Below are 19,777 nucleotides of genomic sequence, written 5' to 3'. Positions count from 1 at the left end.
AGTGTTGGTTTCCGCAGTCTATGATATCCCTAAAATGAATGGCAATAAATTGCTTTATTTCATGTTCACCGTGTTTAGAAGGCCCTTGCGCCACTTTTTGAAACGCCTACAAAGGTATCAAACAGGTGCGTATGGCATCAGAGATGCTTTTGGCGCTACCAACATGGTAGCAGTAAACGTCCACCGCTGTGCTGTCATGTCTCCCACTGCACCCCTGCCATGAACTTCAGCTCTCCAACCACGTGACTTCACCATTATTTTACCACATGAATAACCAAGCAACCAACTATAAAACCAAAAGCGAAATCCAACCAGATTCTACGCACAAACGGCAGAGGAAAAACTATAGAGGGGGGAAAAGAGTCGCCACAGCACTGAGGCGCGGCGGCCATTTTGGCGTAGATTACAACTCGCATTGCTAATATGCGTGGTCTCTGAGTACATGGCGGCTCGCACTGGGGTCTCAGCTTTAGCTCCCTTTCGTCCGGGAAGACAAGTGTTTGTTTACCTGTCATGTGTAGTATGGACGCCGTCACCTTGCTGTAGGCTGCTGGGAATGCAGAAGTGTAGCGAGGAGGAGGACGCCCGGCTCACCCCATGTACAGGAGCCAGCAGCCCGCCGGTGCCTGCTCCTCCACCGGGACACAGACGGACAGCATGCAGGGTGAGGGCAGGCAGATATGTGGGGCTCCTATGGACTATTAACCATATAGCAGTGCTTGTGTGTTCTATTACTCTTCTGCCTCCTCCTGACCACTCAGCTCACCCTGCTGCACTGAGGATCTGCTGCAGGACAAGGCCCGCTGCACACCAGCGTATGCATATTTACGTGCGCAGCGTATTTTTGGAATGAATGTTGCTTTTTTGCGCATGCATCTGCGCATTTTACTGTACTTTTTGCACGTGCAAGGCATGTACATTTGCGTGTGCCAAAAAAAAAAGCAGCCATGCTCCCCGCCATTGAAATATCTAATTACTGAATAAGTTTCAACTGTGCTATTTTTCCTGCGCAATTACGCGGTGTTTCACACATTTCTTAGCGAATTGCATTTGCGCATCCTCATTGACTTCCTTTGGGACCTTAGGTGCGTGAATTCGCATGAAAATGCAGCATGCTGCTCCTTTTTTTTTCCGCACAAATGAAATGCGCAGGACAAGTACTCATGTCAACTAACCTATTGAAATCAATGGATTCTATTCTCTGCGTATTGCGTGCACAAATATGCCCGTATGAAGCCAGGCTAAGGCTGGACTCGCACGGATGGGTCGTATTTCGCATTCCGGATATTGCAGCGACTCTGCATACCTTAATAACCTGGCATGCACTGTACAGCGGATCTTTCGTGCAGACGGCGATCGCAGAATCCGCAATACAATCCAGTCGTATTCGAGTGGCCTACGGGATAGTTCGCTTCCAGGATTCGTCGAGCTGCAGATCTTCTATACTTCTTAATGACGATCTCCTGTCCACGGGCAATTCTTCATTGCGTTATCTGTGGTGATAATCCGCACGCGGGTAATGCATGAAACGCTTTCCATAGGATAACTATGGATAGCGCAGCCCGATGTACGCCAGCGGAAATCCATCGCGATTTTCCACTCGCGTATAAAAATCGTGGTTTGCCGCGATGAACCTTTCATAATAATAAGTTCATCGTGGAAAATCGCGGAGACTTTAAGTGTTCTCCCGCGGTGGAAATCCGCTTGTGTTAAAAAACGCACCGCCCGTGGACAGGCGGCCTAAGATGCTGGGTACTTTCTTCCATGTTTGTGCGTAATCGCCATACAGCAAATATCATCCTATAAGTCCTCCAAGTACCCTTCATCCCGCCATCGAGTTTGAGATTGTCGCTATTAGCTATGTACCTCAGCTACTTGCTACCCATGCAGTGGCACAGGGCACCGGCCACCAGCTTGTAGGTGGGCATGATGCACGAAACACTGCGCAATTGCGCAGTAAAAAGAACGTTCGTTACGCAGAAACATGATACGCATGCACATACACATATGCTTATGTGAAGCCAAGCCAGCCTTGGCCAAGCCGTATAGGCTTCAGCACCACAGGGTGCTGAATCCTATACGGCGGCCATACATCTCCTAATTTATTACCCCTGCTCTGTATTTGAATCCACTCTTGTCAAATTCCATATGATGCTGGTTATGTACTGGTTCCAGATTATTAGATTTTCTGTATTTGCAGATGCTGGATTAGAGGACTTTCACCTTTGCTGCTTTACTTATTTTTCCAGTTTGATTTTATCTGTGCAACATAGAAAAAACATTGTTTCTGCATGGAAACCATCATCAGGCAGGTTAGATGCTGTTGGGACCTCTTATCCCCAGTTTTATCCTTATTCAGTAAATGACTGGCGTTGACTCATCTGGGCATCGCTCTTCTGTAATTCCATCCTGGCAGTCTGCTAGTTCCCCGTGCAGCAGTGACTGCAAATGAATTGATGGTCATGTAATAAATGGTCATGTTGAGTCCACCGAGGAGGGGCTACACTCGCTATTAGTGACGTCAGACTCCATAACATCCACATGCGCTAAAGGAGCCTATGGAAAGTCCTTCCCAGTTGGGACATCATCTAGAGCAGTACTGTTCTGGATTGGCTGTGGAGTGCAATGCTTCAGACCATCTAATGAAGCTACAGAATATGTGCATTCGATGACAATAGGCATTATACAATACATATTTTAATGTTTTATCACATTTTTGTTTTTAGGTCAAGTCCCAAGGCTTTCTAAAGTCAATTTATTCACACTACTAAGCCTGTGGATGGAGGTTTTTCCATCTACCAAAGATGATGAAAACAAAAAGAAACCACAAGTAAGTTATAGTATATTTTTCCAGCTAAAAAGCCACATAAAGGGTTGTCCATTATTTGATTGGGAAGGGGCTGACTGCTGACAATAAGCCTTCATAGCATGCTATGGGAAAACGATTCTTCATGTTCATGAGCGGAAACCAATTGCGGTTTCCACTTGCAAATAAAAAAATTGCAGCATGCTCCATTTTGCTGCGGTTCCCACACAGACAGCTTCCATTGAAGTCAATGGAAGCAAATTTCGGACGGGTGGCGGATTCCGTGGGAAAGCGGGAGTTTGCACACGTCCGCAGTACCGAAAAAAGAAGACTGGACGGATATGCAGTGTCCTTGGCCGCGGACCCTGTGTAGTCAGATCCTGCAGTTATATCCCTCATTTTGTCCATACATTCGGTAGGATGTGAAGAGATAGGAGATAGTAGGAAGTATGACTACACAGGGTTTGTTTGTAGTCTGTTACCATGGAGACACAGATTTACATAGGAGCTGTAGACATAAAAAACAGTAGACTATTTACAAAATTGGTTGCTTTTTCACTTTAGAACGCTTGCTCGCCTGACAATTGGGTCATGTAAAAAGACAAACGATCAGCTGACCCATTAGCAAACATTCATTCATTGGCTGATCTGTTGTTTAATTGACAGAACTGCTCGCTGGTCGGCTGCACGTCTGCTCATGTAAACAATCAATGAAATCTGTATCATGTTAATGATCATCCGCATGGAGCAGATAATATACCCATGTAGACAGGTGGAACGAGCGCTGACCAACATGCTCATTCTCAGTCAGTGGTTGCTAGCACAAGCAGATTGTCTGCCCACGTAGAAGGAACTTAAAGGCCCTTTTACACACGATTATCGTTTGAACGAATTAATGATTTTTTAAAAATAAAATGCTGAACATTTAAACGTACAGATAATCGCCTGAAATCTACTCCATTTCCCTCATTAGCTAAAGTAAACACTCCATATGTTGTTTGCTCAGGTGGACGTGTGTTTATGCGAGGAAAACTCTGGCCAGCAGGTTTTTAATTTTTGTGAAGAAAACCCATTGTCTTCTGTGGGCTTGAGTAAACAAGTCTTTCATAGACTGAGCAAATGACATTTAAAAAGAATGAAAAGCGAATTACCGAACGACTATTTTTATACAGGCTGAAACTCAGCGACAAGTGAACAGATAGAATACACTTTGGGTCTCTGGATTCACTTTCCATGATGAATATCTCTGACTCTTATTTCTTGCAGCAGATAAAGAAGACGGGGCTGGTAGTTGTAAGAAACCTAAAGGTCATCGGTCTCCATTGCTCCAGCAGCGAGCTTCACGCTGGTCAGATTGCAGTGATTAAGCATGGCTCAAGACTTAAAGATTGTGATCTGTATTTCTCCAGAAAGCCATGCTCTACTTGTCTGAAGATGATTGTTAATGGTGAGCAGTGGGCACATCGCTCTAAGGGCTCATGTCCACGGGGAAAATAAGAATTAAAATCCGCAGCGGATTTTAACTCTTCTCCCGCGCGCGGATCCGCACCCCATAGGGATGCATTGACCACCCGCGGGTAGATAAATACCCGCGGATCGTCAATAAAAGTGATTTTAAAAAAAATGGAGCATGAAAAAATCTGGACCATGCTCCATTTTTATGCGGGTCTCCCGCGGGGACGGCTCCCGCGGGCTTCTATTGAAGCCTATGGAAGCCGGCCGGATCCGCGGGACACAAAAATCATATTTTACTTACACGCTCCGGTTCTTCTCTTCGGCGCCGCGCCATCTTCTCTCAGTCGCGGCCGGATCATTTTGCTTCGGCCCGGCGCATGCGCGGGGCACGTCACCGACGTCATCATGCACATCCGCCGAGCCAAAGAATGAAGATCCGGCCGCGACGAGAGAAGATGACGCCGCCGCGAAGAGAAGAAACGGAGCGGATGGGAGGTGAGTTTATTCTTATTTATTGTTATTTTCAGCGCTCATGTCCGCGGGGCAGGAGGGACCCGCTGCAGATTCTACATGTAGAATCCGTAGCGGGCCCGATTTTCCCCGTGGACATGAGGCCTAATGGTTTTCCAGAAATCTTCAGTATTAACGTATACTAAAATATGTCCCTTCTTTTTCCAGCTGGTGTGAACCGTATCTCATATTGGCCTTCAGATCCGGAGATGAGCCTACAGCAAGACAACTCTTCCCAAACCAGCATTGGAGATGCCAGGCTAGATGCCAAGGCAGTAGAGAGGCTGAAATCGAATAGCCGTGCTCATGTATGCGTGCTCTTGCAGCCATTGGCGTGCTACATGGTGCAGTTTGTGGAAGAGACATCCTTGAAATGCGACTTTGTACAGAAGATCGCCAGGATGGAACCTGAATTTGCCAGAAGCACTTTCTATGACTATCGCCAGGAACGGGTTAAGGAGTATGAAGCCCTTTTTTTGATCTCAAGCGAAGACCTGCACAAGGAGATTCTGAGGATGATAGGATTAGAAAATCTGTGTGAGGATCCTTATTTCGTTTGCCTGAGACAGAACATGAAGGAGCTTGTCCTTATTCTTGCTACTGTTGCAGCTAGTGTTCCCAGCTATTCTGATTTTGGTTTCTACCTTAGTAAGACGAGTGATGAGAACCAGCAGGGACTTACCCAAGAAATGGCACTGCACTGTATAATACAAGCACGACTGCTGGCGTATCGAACTGGTTAGCTGCTCTTTGAACTCTGTGATTACATTAGTTAAAATTGTAGTAGATTTAAAGGAGTTAGCCACCTTGATTGAATAGGTACAGGGCAGTAGATGGGTGGTATTTGGGTAGATTACTGATATAATGTAATTAGCAGTTCTGCTCTGTTCTCTTCTTTTATGAAGTCACACACCTCTTTCGCCATTGAGGGGAGTGTGGCTTCATAAAAGTACAGTGCTGATGCGCCATCTTGCAAATGCTCACTGATGCGCCACTTTTTTGCCTATCTGGACCTGTGCAAGTGCTGAGCAGGAGTCTCTTATGGGTGGAGTCACATCATGTGTCCACCTAGCAGTGGTCATTTGGAGGTGTAGCAGCAGCACTGTACAGGAGGATGACAGTAATGAGGGCTCATGGCACATGTTGCAATTTTGCCTTATTTTTTTCCCCTTAAGTTCAGAGTTATTTGTTAAGCTCCCCTCACATGAGCTTCATACACGTGCATATTTGTATCGTATTATGGAGGAGCATACGGGCCTGACCATCGGTCTACCATCCCGAACTCACAGCATCATAGTGATCTGTGATACTTTGAATTTGGGTCAGTAGACACTTGGTCAGGCTGGGATGCTCGTCCATATGTGTGCAAAGATGTGCCCATATTCCGCTTGTGGGAAAGTAACCTTAACCTGAAGGATAGTTTTACATGGGGCGACTAAGGTGCAGAAGCGCTTGACAGTTGTCCTAACTTTCACACAGGAGGTACGGTAATTACGTTTAGTGAATGGAGGCAAAGCATGCTGAAGATCTCTTCTGGCCGCCCACCTCCAGTCACTATGAACAGGCAGTTGTGTAAACTGCCTGTTTACACTGAGTAGAAAGCCGCTCACTAGTCACTTTGTTTCATTGAGTTGAAATGAAGTGACTAGCGACTACTGAGCGATTTCTCTTTACACAGGACAACTATCACTAAAAATCACTACTTTGAGCCATTTTGCGTTCATTAGTTGTCCTGTGGAAAGCCACTCTAACAAACTAAAAAGCTCAAAAACTTTTAGCACAGCACGCAGCATCTCTTCCACCACATATATGAAAAACAAAGGTAACCAGATTACGTGTTTTAGCTTAGCTGTAACTACTTTCTCTATGCGGGCATCTGGTATTTGAATGTTAATTGACATGAATGTAAATTCATTAATTTTATTGTCTTTGCTTCTTTAGAAGATCACAAAATCGGTGTTGGTGCTGTTATTTGGGCAGAGCGGAAATCAGTAAGTAACTTCCTGACTACCGGTATATGTGCTGTCTGCCAGTGTTATAAAATATTTTATCTACTACATGCTTTATACCATAATAAACTAGTCTAAGGCCGCTCTCACACATGAACGTGGCAAAGCGCAGCGATTTCAAACACGGCGCCTTTGCACGATTCTACCTTCACTTTCGGCCGCAGCTCTCTGCATCCAACAGCATGTTTTAGCGCACCCAATCATTGGGTGTCATTGTCATTGTGATGGGTGATGAGGTGCGCTAAATGGACAAATATAGAACAGACTCCACTCGAAAATTGCGGTGCTGGAAAATACCGCTCAGCGCCACGATCGATCACATTTCTGCGAGGCCCCATTGATTTCAAGGGGAGCTTTATTTCCCACGATTAACGCAGCGTTCAAAACTGAGTAAAAAGCTCCTGTGTGAGAGAGGCCTAAGACAGCGATCTACCACAATGCCGTGTCTGTAAGAACATTTTGAGAAGCATGCTAGTTATTTACAGGATACTGAAAAATGAGAAACGAAAAATGACTTCTGAACTGGCTAACACTAAGGGGTTAATATCTGCACCACAAAGTGCAATTCCAAAGAGATTTATTACACGGTTATCTAAATTACTGTCCTAGTGAAAAGTACAAGTCCGCACCCTGCAGTAGCAGTTACAACAGATACAATATACAGGTTCCAAGCATAAGCTCATATTCAATACCGCTGGTTACAAATTGTTACATTGTAAAGTTTCGGGTGAGATCACCCTTCATCAGGGATTGGTTGCAGTGGGTGATAGCTGACATACAGGCCTGATTCAAACTTAGATATGCTAGAAAGTAACCTTGGATTGCAATTCCTGCTGGACACATCTCCACGATTTACAAGCAGGTTTCCTTTCTGGTATATCTGAGCCTGATTCAGGCCTATTTGTTTCCTATCATCCTCTTTAGCCTATGATGGACGAAGGGTAATCTCACCAGAAATATCGCACATATAAGAATGTGTAACCAACGGTATCAAATTTATGTTTGGAATCAATAAAGTACTCAAGCATTTCATTCTGGTGTGCTGATCCTCCTTTTTTAATGCTATCATTCAGAATGTATAGTGGTCAACCCTAGGGGACCGCGCTCCCATCCACATCCTCTATATATGAGTAGTGCTGCCTGAAACACCTTCTGTACAATACACAGGCTTATACTGTAAATGCCGCAAGTTATTTAATTAAAGGGGATGTGTCATGAAACAGACACACTTGTAGGAAAGGAATCTAACAGATGTTCATAAAGGGTTACAGGGGTTTTCTGAGAGTTCAAGGAAGAAAAAAGAAGAATAAAGTCTCCAAAAAAGAACAAAAAAAAAAACGCGCTCCCTGTTCTCACCTTTTTATCCCTTTCCAATCCACTGTCTGACGTCTAAAGACATTCTGATTGAAGGCTGTACAGCTCCGATGTTGAAAGACGTCCAGCAGGGTATTCTTACTGTATATTACTGGCCGCTCTGTTGTCGGGGGCCTCTCCAGCATGTCACATACTGCAGTACTGGCTCTAGCCAGCAGATGGCTCCATTGTATAATGGCAGAAAGAGAAAGCCCTTAGGAAATCCTGAATCCAAAATTGGATTGCAAAGGGTTAATCCCTCACCTATCCAGTGCAGATGCTCTGGTGGCCCCTGCAGATCTTTGTTTGCAGGCTGCCAGCAGTGTTGTGCAGGAGTATATTCATGTAATTTGGAATTACAAGCACCACCTTTCAGGGGAACATGCACAATAGGTTCTCTCAGCCTGCCTTCCACATCCAGCAATATATTTGCAAGTCCCCAATAATAGTAATAATGCTATAGATTTGGAATTGGTATACTGTAATAAATTAATAGGGCGGTAGAAAATACTATTAGAATTTTACTCTCATTGCTGTATGTGGACATGGCTAAATTATTTAAACACTCAGAAGTGTCAAGGACGTATACTTGAGAAAGGGGTTGTGACCTCTGAAAGGTCGTCAGGTGTGTGTGTGCGCGCACTACTGACTCCAGCCTTTATAAAGAACAATCTGAATACAGGGAGATTCAAAAAGAAGGGTGCAAAAGTAAGGTCTCATGTTCACAGGCGGATGTTTGCTGCGGAATCCGGAGCGGACGTCCTTCAATAACCCTCCATAGCATGCTATGGAAAAACGATTCTTCATGCACATGAGCAGAAACCAATTGTGGTTTCCACTCATGGATGAAAAATCGCAGCATGTTCCATTTTATTGCGGTTCCCGCACCAACAGCTTCCATTGAAGTCTGACCCGCAGCCCGTCCGCAGTTGACACTGCGGATGGGCTACAGATTCTTCAGAAAGAGCAGGAGGTTTAAAAAAAAAAAACTCTGCACTGTGCATGTGCGACGGCCGGCATGTCCGTACACATTTACAGTACAGAAGAAAGAAGACACGGACAGGTACGCTGGGTCGCCGGCCGTGGGAATTGGGCAGATTCCCCATGTGGAATTCATGCGTGCCTTGGACATGAGGCCTAAAACTATTTTTTTCTTACATGAATTGACATACAACAGCCAGAATGACATGAAAAGATAGAAGAACGCTTCAAACTTTTACTGCACCTTACAGATGTTCGATGTGGCCGCCATTGGTGACAAGCTTGTAGTCGTTCTGTGTAGACACGTCCCAGCATATCGTCTGTTAGCGATTCTACTGCAGCAGAGATCTGGTGTGTTTGGTGTCACCAGCGGCGCCCACATCTCACATCTGGAAGGTGCAGTAAAAGCGTGAAGAGTTCTTCTATCTTTTCATGTCATTCTAGCTGTTGTATGTCAGTTCTTGTAGGAAGAAACCAGCTGCACTTTTGCACCGTTCTCTTTGAATCTCCCTGTATATGTTTGTCCTCATGACATGACTTCACAAAGTTACATGAAGCAATAGAGTAGCACCAGTACATTTTTCATAAGTTTCTCAGTTTGTCAGCTGAAGATCACGTGTTCTCTGAGTACACAGATAGACTTCATCAGTTGTGTAGAAGGCTTGTTGTTCATATCGACTTTTTTGACACATTTGTTCATCACTAAAAAAAAATCAATGATCAATTGGCTGAATGCTATGAACTTTGCTGTTCTCAGACAAACCACATCTCTGGTGCTCTGTATCTATCAGCAGGTTCATGTACATGAAAGGAAAAAGTTACATAACTCTTGAATGTATATTATCATACTGCAGATGAGAGAGTCTGGAGGATTATTGTTGTGATGTGCAGTACCAGTCACTGGCCTGAGAGGTTACTTCCCCTATCTACTGGCATCACCGCTAAATGCTTAGTGGTGATGCCAATGAGTATGGCATGGAGTTGTAGAGGCGAGAACTGTTCTTACATTTTTTTTTGTCTAGTTTACGGCATTTGCATTTCTTTTCTAGTTTTTTGAACTCTCAGACAACCCTGTCAGAGCAGCAGGCACTAGGAGGTCATATTGTAAATCTCCCTGAACAATATGTATAGCCTGTGACTTTCTGACTTTTACTCTTTCTTCAGAGCTCGTTAGATTGTGATGGGACAGGGTCCATGTACTTCATTGGGTGTGGATATAATGCTTTTCCTGTGGGTTCAGAATATGCAGATTTTCCACACATGGATGACAACCAGAAAGATAGAGAAATCAGAAAATTTCGGTACATTATTCATGCAGAACAGAATGCAATAACATTCAGGTAATTTTTTTTTTTTTTTACCTGACGGGCTACATCCAAATCTTTAAAGGGGTTTTCAGGTACCCCTAACATTGGTGGCAGTGGGGGGGACAAACCGTACATAAAATAAATCACAATACTTGCCTCCCACTGCTCCAGTCTTCTATTTACAAGCGCTGCAGCAGGCATGTCGATTTACCCAGGAACGTTATCTGTGACATCCTATAAGCCTGCCTCGGGACTTCTGCAATAGAAGCCCACGTGACAGGTTTACGGGAGATCGCTTGTCAGATGCCGTGGCAGCAGACTGCTTAAGCGGCCATCCAACACCACTGTGAGTATATTGATTTTATATAGTGTTGGACAGCTTATACATTGTGCTGCAAGGTGATGAGTCTTTGCATACTGTGTGCAGGATAAAGAGGGAAGCCAGTGTATACGGTAGTTATCGGAAAAGAGTAATGATGAGGGTTTGTTATAAACAATAATTTGTGTGTTGTACATGTTGCATGGATACACATGCCCAAGGTGACATGTCACCTACCGTGTTTCCCTGAAAATAAGACCCTGACGTATATTAATTTTTGCACCAAAAGAAGCACTAGGTCTTATTTTTGGGGGATGTCTTATTATACTTAGCAGGCTCAGTCCATGCCCCTGAGCCGTGGCATTGATTGGCCAATTCATAAATCCTGCCTCCACAACGTGATGACTATAATTTGGTTCTCGAGCGCTGCCCAGCCAATCAATGCAGCGCTGGATGAACCAATGACAGCCATCGCATTGGTTCATCGAGCACTGCATTAATTGGTTCTCGTGCACTGCTCAGCCAATCAGAGCCATCGCTTCCTGGAGGTGGACAAGGACTGCAGGAAGCATACTGGAGCTACAGAGAACACCGGGAGGGACGTGGACTGAGCCTGCTGGGTAATGTGTTGCTTTTTTCTTCTTTTTTTTTAATGCATCTAGGGCTTATTTTTTTGCGGAAGGGCTTATATTTCAAGCCTCCTCGAAAATCCCCCAAAATCAAGGCAGGGCTTATTTTAAGGGAAACAGGGTATTTATTTATTAATCACATTTATACAGCGCTGTATATTACATGATGTCTCCTTTGAGGCTCACAGTCTAAGTTCCCTATCAGTATGTTTTTGCAGTGGGAGAGAAAACCAGAGTACCTGGAGGAAACTCACACAAATTCCATGCAGATGTTGCCCTTGGATTTGAACCCAGGACCCAGCGCTGCAAAGCAACAGTGCCAACAAGCGAGCCACCGTGCTGCTCTGCTCTTTTTTTTAGTTCCCATTGACAGGGCATTTCCTACGTGCGAACCCTTGTGAAAAACGGCGGCAGAAAGACGCCGATTTTGACACGTTTTTTTTCTTTCTTTTTATAAGTAGCAATTCACATAGAAAATTCTGCCATTAATACCGCTGTGTGAACATTCCCTCAATGTCCACATAAAAACATGCAGTATTGCTGCCACGTTGGAACATACTCTTAGGCCCAACGTCTATGGGCGGGTTTGATTTGCGGGAGATCCGCAAATCAAGCCGCCTATAGGAATGCATGGGCGTCCGCAAATTAATTAAAGAAGGCAGATTTGATTTGCAGACCTTCTGGTCCCGAAAACAAATCGCAGCATGCTCCATTTCTGTGCAGAACCTGCACAGACGGCCTCCATTAAAGTCAATGGAAACCGTCCGAACCGCGGCACGGAGAGCAGGAATTTGGAATAAAAAATACTGTACTGCACATGTCCGGCGGCAAGCCGTGAGGACCGTGCACAGTACAGAAAACCCGGAAGTGGAGAAGGTCCGCACAGACGCCAGCTGCCAGGGAGATACAGGTACGGAGGGCTCACTGGTTGCAGGTAGGGCTGGATCCCGTGCAGGATTTCCCGCACAGAATCTGACCCGCCCGTGAACATGAGGCCTAAGGCTGGGTCTGTGTGCAGCAGAACCATGTGGAAATCTGCTGAAAAAATTCACCTGATTTATTCCTCTGTGGATTTGTTCCAGATCCCCCTCCGCCTTTTCTCGTTGGATGACCTCTACAATAGTACAGGGAATATCTTTATAAAAATCTTGAAAAAAATCCTCAAGAGAACTATCAAATTTATTGTTTTAGATGTTTTCTATACCTGCAAAAGTTTTGAAAATGCCCAGAAAAAGTTCTGCAGCCAAGTATAAATTGCTTCAGATTTATTAAAAAAGTGTACCATTTTGGAGACATGTATGCCAACGGTGACACTTCTGTGCCTGGTCATTTGTACTAATGGGTATAAGCCAGTGATAAACAGATGAAGGGGCTGGATGGTGTTTGTCATATGGTTTTAAATATTCTTGTTATTGCAGATGCCAGGAAATTAAACCTGAAGAACAGAGTATGATCTTTGTGACCAAATGCCCGTGTGACGAGTGTGTTCCCCTGATTAAGGGTGCGGGCATCAAGCAGATCTATACGGGAGATATAGACAGCGGTAAAAAGAAAGCAGATATATCCTATATGAAGTTCTCTCAACTCAGGGGAGTTGGTAGATATAGTGTAAGCATTCATTATATGTCCATTTTTTATATATACCATTTTAATATACCTGTTTAGAATTAAAGAACTTTTGTAATCCAGGCCTTCACATGTTCCTGAGCAGTGCTCCCTGTATGCACCCTGTAGGTGGATGACAACAGTCTACATGACAGCAGCGTGACCACCATGTCTTATTTATTAGAGAGGACAGTACATCATCATGCCTGCAAAATAATATGGGTTCAGGTAGTTGTGCCTCCCTGTCTTTTTGAGAGCACAGATTTTACTGCCTTTTTGTTATCATATGTATTGTGAGTGCACACCGTCTCTCCCTGTGTGGTGAGGGCACAGATAGTACTGCCTGCCTGTATACTGTGTGGTGAGGGCACAGAGATAGTACTGCCTCCAAGTCACTTTCTGTGTGGTGAGGGCACAGATAATCCTGCCTTCCTGTATACTGTGTGGTAAGGGCACAGATAGTACTGCTTTTTTTTATCATCCTTTGTGTGATCAGGGCACAGATAATTCTCTATCCGGTGTGGGGAGGGCACAGATGGTACTGCCTCCCTGTCTACTGTATTGTGAAGGCACAGGCCGTACTGATCCCGGTCATCCTCTCTGTTATGTGGGCACAGATAATACTGCCTTCCTCCTATCCTTTCTGGGGTCAGGGTACAAGTAAAAAATTCCCTTCCTGTCTCCTGTGTGGCCAGGGCACAGATATTTCTCTGTTATGTGTGGGGAGGGCACAGATAGTACTGCTTTGCTCTCATTCTCTGTGTGGGAAGGGTACAGATTGTACTGCCTCACTCTCTACTGTATTGTGTAGGCGCAGACAAATCACCCCTCCCTGTCACCCTCTCTGTGGTGCGGGCACAGATAGTACTGCCTCCCTGTTATGCTTTATGTAGTGAGGGCACAGATAGTACTAGCTCCCTGTTATCCTTTATGTAGTGAGGGCACAGATGGTACTGCCTCCCTGTCTACTGTATTGTGAAGGCACAGGCCGTACTGATCCTGGTCATCCTCTTTGTGATGTGGGCACAGATAATACTGCCTTCCTCCTATCCTTTCTGGGGTCAGGGTACAAACGAAAAATTCCTTTCCTGTCTTCTGTGTGGCCAGGGCACAGATATTTATCTGTTATGTGTGGGAAGGGCACAGATAGTACTGCTTAGCTCTCATTCTCTGTGTGGGAAGGGCACAGATTGTACTGCCTCCCTCTCTACTGTATTGTGTAGGCGCAGACAGTACTGCTCCCTGTCATCCTCTCTGTGGTGCGGGCACAGATAGTACTGCCTCCCTGTTATCCTTTGTTTAGTAAGGGCACAGACAGTACTGTCTCCCTGTTATCCTTTATGTAGTGAGGGCACAGATAGTACTAGCTCCCTGTTACCCTTTGTGTAGTTAGGGCACAGATAATACTGCCTCCCTGTTATCCTCTGTCTAGTGACAGCACATATAGTACTAGCTCCCTGTTATCCTTTGTGTATTGAGGGCATAGCTAGTACTGCCTCTGTTATCCTTTGTGTAGTGAGGGCACATATAGTACTGCCTCCCTGTTAGCCTTTGTTTAGTAAGGGCATAGACAGTATTGTCTCCTGGTTATCCTTTGTGTAGTGAGGGCACAGATAGTACTGTCTCCCTATTATTCTTTGTGTAGTGAGGGCACAAATAGTTCCGCCTCCCTGTTAACCTTTGTGTAGTGAGGGCACAGATGGTACTGCCTCCCTGTCTGTTGTGTGGTGAGGGCACAGATGGTACTGCCTCCCTGTCTGTTGTGTGGTGAGGGCACAGATGGTACTGCCTCCCTGTTATCCTTTGTGTAGTGAGGGCACACCTGGTACTGCCTCTCTGTCTGTTGTGTGGTGAGGGCACAGATGGTACTGCCTCTCTGTCTGTTGTGTGGTGAGGGCACAGATGGTACTGCCTCCCTGTCTGTTGTGTGGTTAGGGCACAGATGGTACTGCCTCCCTGTCTGTTGTGTGGTGAGGGCACAGATAGTACTGCCTCCCTGTCTGTTGTGTGGTGAGGGCACAGATAGTACTGCCTCCCTGTCTGTTGTGTGGTGAGGGCACAGATAGTACTGCCTCCATGTCTGTTGCGTGGTGAGGGCACAGATAGTACTGCCTCCCTGTTATACTTTGTGCTGTGAGGGCAGAGATAGTACTGTCTCCCTGTTGTCCTTTGTTTTGTCAGGGCACAGACAGTATTGTCTCCCTATTATTCTTTGTATAGTGAGGGCACAAATAGGTCTGCCTCCCTGTTATCCTTTGTGTATTGAGGGCACAGATAGTACTGCCTCCCTGTCTGTTGTGTGGTGAGGGCACATATAGTACTGCCTCCCTGTTATACTTTGTGCTGTGAGGACACAGATAGTACTGCCTCCCTGTTCTCCTTTGTGTAGTGACGGCACAGATAGTACTGCCTCTCTGTTGTCCTTTCTGTAGTGATGGCACAGATAGTACTGCCTCTCTGTTGTCCTTTGTGTAGTGATGGCACAGATAGTACTGCCTCTCTGTTGTCCTTTCTGTAGTGATGGCACAGATAGTACTGCCTCTCTGTTATCCTTTGTGTAGTGAAGGCACAGATAGTACTGCCTCCCTGTTAGCCTTTGTTTAGTAAGGGCATAGACAGTATTGTCTCCCTGTTATCCTTTGTGTAGTGAGGGCACAGATAGTACTGTTTCCCTATTATTCTTTGTGTAGTGAGGCCACAAATAGTTCCGCCTCCCTGTTAACCTTTGTGTAGTGATGGCACAGATAGTACTGCCTCTCTGTTGTCCTTTCTGTAGTGATGGCACAGATAGTACTACCCCACACCCTATGTTGCAGGTTGCAAACTTTTATTCACTCAAAAACTAAAGCGATGGAAGCAGGAAATTCCTGATAGAAAACCCACTGATAAGAAAACAGGACTACCGCAGTAAGAAAATAAGATTAATATTACACCGTGGGTTTAACTTTATTTAACAACTGGGTATAACTATGTGATGTTGAGATAGCTGAGATTTTCCTGTACGGCGGCCGCGTGTAACACGTCTGGGTGGATGACATATTCACAGGGCAGACAAGCGGCCATGTGTTTATTTGCCCTACATTAGTGAAGGCGATGGCAGCTCCGGCTATTTTTAAGCCCTAATTATTTAGCGACTGCATTCCATCATCTCATCAATACAGCGTGATCAATGATACATCTCTGTAAAACCGCTGCAACCATACTGTACAACTCAAAGATCTAGCATTTGTCTCAGACACACAAGCGATGGCTTGTATACACATGAGAGATGTATCAACACTGGTGCAAATAACAAATGGAGTTACCCCTAGCAGCCAATCAGATTGCTTCTTTCATTTTTAAAAATGCCTCTGAAGAATGAGAGCTGGAATCTTATTGGTTGTGTTTTGTTTGCACAATGTTGATAAATCTCTGTTTTTTGTGGGTGGAATCGGCAGAACGAAGGTTTTGCAAAGAACATTGGCCAACCAAAGCCATGACTATACTAATCAGCTTGGTGTTCATTCGCTTGCTCCACTGCCCCTCCTGGAAGGCCAGTGGGTTGCTTTGAGCAGTTGGAAATATTGGGGAGTGTAGTGAATATGAGGCCTTCAGCTGTCCATAGAAGTAAAGATTGTTTCCTCAACATGATGTGGAAAATATTCTGCATTTTCATTGTCCTTTTTTCTCAAACCTTAGTGAAATTAATGGTTTGATCAGAACATCTACTACTAACACTGGCCTCTCAGACATTGCCCAACTACACTTTTCACTCCAGATAATAATAATTTGGTTATTGCTAATATTTAGTGGAATGGCGCCCTCTTATGGACATATTTACTGAAAAAAAATAACGTTTGAAGGGAACCTATAACGTTGTACATGTAGTTCTGTCTGAGGATATGTAGTCATTGATAGCCCTGTAGGCAAAATCACTTATTAGGACCACCCACAGGCCTCCTAAGCATAGAAAAAGCAGGCATTTAAAAGGGTATTCCCGTTGGTAAGGGAATTTTCCAAAATTTCAGATATGAAAGGTGTTCCACCATGTTTACACCTAGCTGGTTATGGGTATAAATCACACAGCTATTGCCTTCCTATCCTGTCCTCAATTTCTGATGTTTTCCCACAACTCTATTTTTCAGCCCATCCCAGCAACAGATTCACTTAGTTCTGCCTCTGTATATGTTATGAGCTTAGTTCTGTGGCTGTATTTGTTATAAGCTTGGTTCTGGTGCTGTATTTATGCACTGAATTTGATTATGGTGCTGTATTTGTTATGAGCTTGGTTCTGGTGCTGTATTTATGCACTGAGTTTGATTATGGTGAGGGTATGCTGCTATCCTGTTGCATTTTGCACAAGCAGAATATAGGCAGACTGCCTACCAGTGAGTATATATCGTTTTTACCTTATGATACTGGGGTGTCCAAAAGAATTCTGCACAGGGTGCCAATTAATCTAAAGCTGGCACTGGTGGTCAAGCATATGTGTTGCTGCTTCATTTAAACTCTGTGGTAGCCATATGCTGCTGCACTTTGCAGACAAGTTATTTGCTTTTATTAATAACATATTTATTATATTTTTTATTATTAGTGGCAACAAAACCCTCACAGGACGAGTCCTAGTAACACAACGGTTTCCACGGCTGGAGAAAGTGAGTATATCATCCTACGGCTCCTGTGCGCGGCATGCTGCAATATGTATTCTTGAGCCACCGTCTCATGATCTGCATTCTCTCTCAATTCATTTTATAGATGGAGATTTGAAGAATAAAGATGAAGATGATTTAGGCTAATGGATGCGCTATGGACAGAGCCCATAAACCCGTTGTCTCATTCCGTCCACTTTAAGTTGTATTTTAGAAGAGATTTTATTTATTGCAAAGATAATTCTATTTTATGAAGGAAAGCATATTTATTTTTTGCTTTAATCCAAAACCTTACATATTCTATATGAAAATGTCCAAAACTAAATGAGGAACAGCTTCCCGTACTTTTGTTTTTATTATATTTAACTAATTAAAAAAAAGAAGAAAAGCTAATTGTTAAAAACATAAAATAATTGTTTTTAGCTTTTTACCCCCAATAAAACTATATAAAAAAAATTGAAAAAAAAAATCAGCGGAAAAAAAGATACAAAAAATAGCCCTATATTTCCTAGAAATAAAAATGCTGGAAAAATAATTTTGGTACCGGTAGCCGAAGGAAAACAAATTGGACAGTAAAACCACCATGGGTAAAAATCCGTAAAGATTGTCTAGTCCTTAAGGGGTTAATTGCCGTGTGCTCAGCGACCTCTCAAACTTCCAAATGGGAACCAGTCTCACGTTTTTAATGTCCTTTTCATGTTGAGCATCCAAAACATAGGTAAGATTAGTTAATTATGTTTCTGTTGCAAAACCGGTGTTGAACAGTGTAATTAGCCCATGTGAAAGGAACTAACACGAAGATCCTATCGGACTTCTCTCTGGAATTGGTACCCGTCCCGCCTCTACTCATTGAAAATAGTGCAGGGGGTGGAGAGGAGGCAGAGAGGGGGGGGGGGAGCTCAGTTCCTGCTCCCGGCTCTTCCAGCCTCCTCCCCCTGCAGAGAGAGACGCCGTATATCGGCCAGCATGAATACCCAGCCGATATACGGTCGTCTGAATGCACCCTAAGTGCAATTTAAAGGGTTAGAAATACGTTGCTACTACATTTTAAAAACCGTTCGACACCTGTTCTCAGGTTGGGTGTGATATTGTATATCAGCCCCTTTTACTTCAATGGAGCAGAGTTACAATATCCGTTACAACCCCTGGACAGATATGGTGCAGCAGTGTTATGCTAATCCTGATCAGCCCCTTTAATTAGGTTGTTGCAAAGGTGCCCAAATGCCTTCAATTGCGGTCATCCAAACTGACAGCTATTGTTCTTGACTCCCCCATACTTATGTATGCTTAGCCAAAGGTGTATGGGGAAAGCAGAGTAAGACCATGTCAGATACACCTTTGAGAGATTAAAAGGATTTTGTATGTAATATTCAACATGTCGGAGCCTTCCTTCCACCAATATCATCAGTCAGGGAAGTGTCTGGAGGCCCCCATACTAATGAGATCCTCAGCCGGACCTGCAGGTAGCTTCATTCAACTTGCCTGTATGTGAGAGTCCCAGGAGATGTGTGGGCACAGTGTGAGATCATAAGGCCAGTGTCATGATGTGATAGAAATAAGGCTAATGAATATTCTTCGTGTAAGGGTACTTTTTGATGGAGCGAGAAATTGTTTGCCCGATGTCAGTTTGCGCATTCGCCCGGGCGTTCAGTTTAACTCTTTAAGGATGCAGGCCTTTTAAAAAAAATTTTGGACTTTTCTCAACACTTAAAAAAAAAAAATCATAACTCTTTTATTTATCCATCAACCTACATAGCTGAGGGCTTGTTTTTTGTGCGCCGAGTTGTGTTTTTCAGTGGTACCGTGTAAAGTGCCCTGTAATGTACTGAAAAACGTTTAAAAAATTCTAAATGGAGTCAAATAGAAAAAAAAATAAGGCCAATTCCCTCATCTGGGGGTGGAAAGGGGTATCTTGTTTCTACGGTGTACACACTGCAGCAAAAATGACGTGATGACTTTATTCTATGGGTCAGTACAACTACTACGATACCAAATTTATAATTTTTTTTTTTTTTTGCTGTACTACTTTTAGAAAATAATATCTTTGAAAAAGGATTCTGTATTCCAGATGTAAAGCCTGGACTCTCATGGTTCTACCAAACTGAACTTATAGCACAATATATATATTAAGTTATGATATATTGCATCATCATGAAACAATAAACGAATCTGAAA

The 19,777-nt window shown here is 44.0% G+C and overlaps 1 protein-coding gene across 2 annotated transcripts; it reads left to right on the top strand.

Annotated features, from left to right (window-relative positions):
• Positions 1–508: 508 nt before the first annotated feature.
• Positions 509–19,777, top strand: CDADC1 (cytidine and dCMP deaminase domain containing 1). 2 transcript variants are annotated; one of them, XM_066583938.1, is made up of 10 exons: positions 509–664; positions 2,727–2,830; positions 4,073–4,253; positions 4,940–5,306; positions 5,421–5,509; positions 6,713–6,762; positions 10,279–10,454; positions 12,788–12,977; positions 17,548–17,608; positions 17,709–19,777. In XM_066583938.1, exons 1-10 carry the CDS (start codon positions 598–600, stop codon positions 17,747–17,749), a joined length of 1,326 nt encoding a protein of 441 aa, XP_066440035.1. In that variant the 5' UTR covers positions 509–597; the 3' UTR covers positions 17,750–19,777. The 2 variants fall into 2 exon arrangements, with proteins under 2 accessions (XP_066440035.1, XP_066440027.1); XM_066583930.1 differs by having other exon boundaries at positions 4,940–5,509.

The sequence above is a fragment of the Eleutherodactylus coqui genome, chromosome 1 (assembly GCF_035609145.1).
Source record: "Eleutherodactylus coqui strain aEleCoq1 chromosome 1, aEleCoq1.hap1, whole genome shotgun sequence".
NCBI classification, from domain to species: domain Eukaryota; kingdom Metazoa; phylum Chordata; class Amphibia; order Anura; family Eleutherodactylidae; genus Eleutherodactylus; species Eleutherodactylus coqui.
The sequence above is the reverse complement of the archived record's forward strand: the minus strand, read 5'-3'. Positions and strand labels throughout refer to the sequence as shown.

Excerpts from the sequence above, each read along its gene's own strand:
- CDADC1 (XM_066583930.1), top strand. The coding sequence starts at position 598 with ATGTACAGGAGCCAGCAGCCCGCCGGTGCCTGCTCCTCCACCGGGACA. Across the intron at positions 5,510-6,712 it reads ACTGCTGGCGTATCGAACTG|AAGATCACAAAATCGGTGTT; the intron begins GTTAGCTGCTCT and ends TTGCTTCTTTAG. Across the intron at positions 10,455-12,787 it reads CAGAATGCAATAACATTCAG|ATGCCAGGAAATTAAACCTG; the intron begins GTAATTTTTTTT and ends TTGTTATTGCAG.